This window comes from Anarrhichthys ocellatus, unplaced genomic scaffold (assembly GCF_004355925.1).
Source record: "Anarrhichthys ocellatus isolate YVR2014 unplaced genomic scaffold, GSC_Weel_1.0 scaffold240, whole genome shotgun sequence".
Lineage (NCBI taxonomy): Eukaryota > Metazoa > Chordata > Actinopteri > Perciformes > Anarhichadidae > Anarrhichthys > Anarrhichthys ocellatus.
This window is the reverse complement of record NW_022280270.1, coordinates 115686-121104: the sequence shown is the minus strand read 5'-3', so window position 1 is coordinate 121104 and position 5419 is coordinate 115686. Positions and strand designations below refer to the sequence as shown.

The 5419-nt window shown below is 42.0% G+C and overlaps 2 protein-coding genes across 2 annotated transcripts in view; one reads left to right on the top strand and one right to left on the bottom strand.

Moving 5' to 3' along the window:
* Positions 1 to 182: 182 nt before the first annotated feature.
* Positions 183 to 3676, top strand: LOC116401059 (barH-like 1 homeobox protein; the record flags this gene model as incomplete). Its single annotated transcript, XM_031879275.1, has 3 exons — positions 183 to 601; positions 1718 to 1916; positions 3067 to 3676. Coding segments are annotated over 3 exons (817 nt in total), but the record flags the coding sequence as incomplete, so codon positions are not given.
* The window catches only part of ddx31 (DEAD (Asp-Glu-Ala-Asp) box polypeptide 31), an 11524-nt gene continuing 9248 nt past the window's right edge, over positions 3144 to 5419 (bottom strand). The window contains exon 19 of the mRNA XM_031879273.1: positions 3144 to 4862. Within this exon, the coding sequence (XP_031735133.1) occupies positions 4736 to 4862 (127 nt within the window). The 3' untranslated portion in view covers positions 3144 to 4735. The remainder of the gene's footprint in view (positions 4863 to 5419) is intronic.

Genomic DNA, 5419 nt, shown 5'->3' with positions numbered 1-5419 from the left:
TCTGTCTGTCTGTCTGTCTGTCTGTCTGTCTGTCTCTCTCTGTGGTGCTGAACTTACCTGCTGATCGATGGATTCTCATTCTGGATCAATAATCATCAGTTTTAACATTTCTTCCTCATATTTAGTGAATCTGATCTTTTTGAAACTTAGCTGTATTGGAGACGAGGACGATGACGTCACAGTCCAACAGTTCCTGTTGAACACCTGAGACCAAGTCCTCAAACTCACCTGAGTCCTCGTGGAGTGATGGAGGAGATTTCTGCCTCCGGAGGCTCCGGGTTCCGCATCGACTCTCTGCTCTCCCTCAGGCCGCCGGGCGCGCTCCTCTCCCGGGCACACCCTCCGGAGCTCAGCCCGGGCGGCTGCTCGGCGCCTCCTTCCCCGAGGAGAGAGCCTGTTCTCCGTCTGCAGTGTGCGCTGCCGTCCGGTCACCAGCAGCAGCCCCGCATCGTCGGCTCCTCGTTCCTCATCCGGGACATTTTAGCGGACTGCCGGCATTACTCGGACCCTGGACTGGTCTACTCGGACCCGGGACAGCAGTCCGGACCGGAAGAAGACTTTCAGGATAAAAGTGTGAGCGGCTCTGACAGTGAAACCAGAGGTGAGACACCACAAATAATGTTCATGAAATATCAAAGTTATTTCATCATTTTAATGAAACGTTAGTGATGAAAAAGAGACAAAGTGAAATAAATCAACTCCTTTAATCTGTTAATGTGACCAGAAGACTTTTCAATATAATAATAATAATATATGTTATTGATGATTTCATATTTTTGTCTGATTTAAAACTCAAAAACACTCGAGACAAAATGTGAAGAATGTTTTTATTAAAATATGAATTTATTTATTCTCATTTGATTTCGTTCTGAGCTTGTTTAATATATGATCAAATCATATGTTAGAGGCATTAATGTGGATTCATGTGTTCAACATTCAGCGCAGAGTTAAGAATGATCCTTTATTTATATTCGTTATTATTTGGGTTTCAGCAGTTTGTTACATGTTCATCTTTCTTCTGTTTTTATTGAAATCAAAAGAAATTCATGTATTTTTATTGCTTTTGATGGTTTTAATAATAATAAAAAATAACATGTCGGAGCTGCTTATTAATTATTGATCAGAAATTGTTTCCGAACAAATCTTAAATTACAAACATGAGTGCGGACCTTAAACCTACCGTGTATCTACATAAATACATTTATTGATGGTTTTGATGATGGATTCTGATTTAAACATGATGATGATGATGATGAGATCAAAGCGTCTGCACGTGGTGATGGATGTAAATCTGTTCAAACATTTCTCTTCTCATCCTTTTAATCTACAAACTGAACCTTTGGGGGTCTCTCTGAGACCTGAAACCAGGTCTAGATAAAAACTTGACCCCCCTGTGACCTCACTGCGTGGCATTCAAGGCCCCTTGAAGCCCGCTTTACCCGTGAAATCCAGTTTAAAACTCAGTCTCATTCAGTTCACAGACGTCAGAAAACTAGCAGACGTATTTAAAGTATTCAAATATTTTGTTTTTGTTATGATCACATTCATATTCATTTAAGAATATTCACTTAATGTTTTCAGCTCAGATTCATTTTCAGAAAACAGATTCAGGACCTGCAGAGATCCAGAGGTCAGTAATAACTCCAGGACTAAATGCTCACTGACCAATCACCTAACAGGTCTTATGTGATGTCATGTCTACCTGTCAATCACTCAGTGGGCGGGCCCTCAGACCCGGCGATGGAACGTCTGAAGAAACCTCGTAAAGCTCGGACTGCGTTCAGCGACCAGCAGCTGTCGAAGCTCGAGAGAAGCTTCCAGAAACAGAAGTACCTGAGTGTCCAGGACCGCATGGAGCTCGCTGCTTCACTGCAGCTCAGCGACACCCAGGTCAAGACCTGGTACCAGAACAGGAGGTAACATATACAGGAAACATACAAGACCTGGTCCCAGAACAGTAACGTATACAAGAAACACGAGACCTGGTCTGTCTGTGGTCGTCTTGTCTCTGTGTGGTCGTCTCGTGTCTCTGTGTGGTCGTATTGTGTTTCTTTGTGGTCGTCTTGTGTCTCTTTGTGGTCGTCTTGTGTCTCTGTGTGGTCGTCTTGTGTCTCTTTGTGGTCGTCTTGTGTCTCTGTGTGGTCGTATTGTGTTTCTTTGTGGTCGTCTTGTGTCTCTTTGTGGTCGTCTTGTGTCTCTTTGTGGTCGTCTTGTGTGTGTGGTCGTCTTGTGTCTCTTTGTGGTCGTCTTGTGTCTCTGTGTGGTCGTCTTGTCTCTGTGTGGTCGTCTTGTGTCTCTTTGTGGTCGTCTTGTGTCTCTTTGTAGCTGATCTTCATCAGTAGATGGTAAATTTAAAATATATAACTGCATAATATAAAGCATCTAATACAAGACATGAGATAAACATTAAATAAATACATAAGGGTCAACATTTACAATACGAGAGCTAATTTACTACCAGAACAAAACAAAATTATTTTAGTTGTCTGTCTCAGATTAATAATGAACAAAGTGTGATTAATAGTTCAGCAGTGTGTGCTGTAATCAATGATTAATAATTAATGCAGAAACAAATCTGGAGCTTTTAGTGCAGAGTCACAGCGAGCAGCACTGATCTATTATTAATTCATTCATTGTTATTGCTCCACGCCCACAAAGAATCCTGTGCTGTGATTGGCCGGATCGTCTACATGAATCATCATTTGGACAGTTTGGGTCGAACGATCTCGACTTTATTCAGAACTCATTGTTTTGAAGGATTTCTTTTAATTTTTCGACCAAAGACATAAAAGATTTAATGTGTTTGATTATAAAAAGCAAAGATAAAAGGATATGTTTAAATGTTAACTTCTACGTAAAAAGATGAATTTTATCTTGTGTGACAGGAAATAATAAATAAAATGTTCATCGATGATCTTTAATAAATAAACTAATAACTTGTAAATAAGAAAACAAGATAAAACCTTGTGGGATCAGGTTTACATGTTCAGGGCTCAGATCCTGGTATGTTGTTAAATTATGAATACTAAGATGATGAACATGTTATGAATCGTGTTCCTCCCACAGAACGAAGTGGAAGCGTCAGTCAGCTGTTGGTTTGGAGCTGCTGGCTGAAGCCGGCAGGATGTTCCTGCCCACACACTTCCTGTATCCTCGTGCCCCGCCCACACCGGACCTCTACCTGTACCGAGGCCCTGCCTCCCACCACCAGGTCCCGCCCCTGCTTCCTCGAGTCCTAACCCACAGCGGACCACACCCCCACTGACACCGGCACGCTGGTAGCACTGGTTTCTACAGAACGTTTGATTATTAAAGTGATGAAAGAGACTTCTATTGATCCTCTTCAGCTGCAGGATGTTCCTGACGACATGGTCCTGGTCCTGGTCTCTGGTTCACGACTCGACACTGGCTAGAGGGACCAGTTCCTGGAACTAAACCTGGACCCTGGTCAGGAGTCAACTCCAGGTTGAGGTACTTTCAAGTACTGGAGGCAATGACGTCGCTCATGATTGGTTGAGCAGGTGTGACATCACATCACGTTAAAAAGGACCACAGGTTGTTCAGATGGAGGCTGGACCAGAAGATAAACTAAACGTGGTTCTGTCCTTAATGTCGGACTCAAAGTTCAAATCTGAGAGACGAAGACGACTAGTTCAGTTTTTTATATTTACAATAAATATGCAAATCATTGTTGATGTTACTCCGTTACGGTTGGTTTTGTATCTTCAATGTTTCTGATTAAACAAAGTGTGAAAGAACTGAAGAGTCTTCTTACGGATTGTATTTTGGCTTTAAGGGTTTTAGATTGGACTCATCTGGTACTTATTCTGGTTTCATGGGGTTTGGTAAAGTCCTGGTTGGTCTGGACTCACGGTGACAGGGGCCTGGTCTCTGACTGGTCCCGGTCTTAGTCCTGGTCTCATGAGGCTGACTGGGACTCTGTTGGGTGTTTGGACTCATCTAGAGTTCAATCAGCGGATTGTTCCACAAGATAAACAGAACCATCGGAGTTTATTGATCATGAAGTTTCATCAATCATTTGATGAGAAGGTTCATTAAATCAGATCCACATGAACAGATCGATTAATGATGAAATATTAATGATGTTAAGAGACCATAAACCTTTTCTCTTTAACAGAAACTCTTCAACCAACTGAGCTTCTAAACATTTTAATATTTAGTTCTTACTGTAGAAATACCACAGTATTATTGTAGTATTACTGTAGAGTTACTGTAGTATTACTGAATATACAGTATGAAGTAAGACTGCGTTCACACAACTTCATTGTTTTGTCTTCGAGAGCAAAGAAAACATTTTATTTTCCAATAAATCTTCATCAGAGTACAAAAAACATGTTTTTTATATTTAAATATCCGACAAACATCTTCATCACATATTTCTGAAGAACTAAACAATGAATCATCTTCAGTTCAGTTTGTCCAAAAACAGTTTGTTTCTAAATGTTTCTCCTGAAAGTCAATAAAGTCAATAAAAACACATTCACTGTTTAAAAAGAGTGAAGAAGCTGTTGACCAATCAGAGAGCAGCACCGGAGGATCCTTAAGGACAAAGTTTCAGAAACTTGAAATGTGTTCAGACGGAACTAAAGCGTCATGTTTGTTTCCTCAACACTTCACTGACGACATCAATGTCTTCTGAACACCTGACGGGGAAGAAGGAATCTGACTGGCTGGATCAGGCGGCTGTCTGCAGCTCGTCTCCTCTGCTCACCTCCTACTCTTCCTCCTCCTCTTCCTCTCCTGACTGACCAAACTTGTTCTTGTTCTTCTTCTTCTTCTTGCCGTCTGCTCCCTCCAACCCGCTGGAGAACTCGGAGTGCAGCAGCTGACGGGCGGAAAACCTGAAGACGAGGAAAACATCCACGAGTCTGGTTTCAGTCTCGTGTCACTGAGAGTCAAAGCTACAACAACAACCGTAACACTACAATACTTCAACACCGTAACACTTCAACCTCAACACTACAACCTTAACACTACAGCCTTAACACTACAACACTTCAACCGTAACACTACAACCTCAACACTACAACCGTAACACTACAACCGTAACACTACAACCGTAACACTACAACCGTAACACTACAACCGTGATGCTTCAACACTAAGACCTGTGGCTCAATAACAGTGATGATTAATAATAACAAAGAACAAATGTACTGAAGGAGAAATGCACACAATGTATCTAACCAATGTCGTGACACCATTACACAACCAGCACCCAAAGGATTGTGGGATACTGGTGGAGGGACACACACACCTGTAATTATGTCTCTATTGACCACTGGCAGTGTGTGTGTTGTTGTTAACAGCTGCTCCTCACAGCAGGCTTGTCTGGACACGGTGTGACCGACCACACACACACACACACACACACACACACACACACACACACACACAC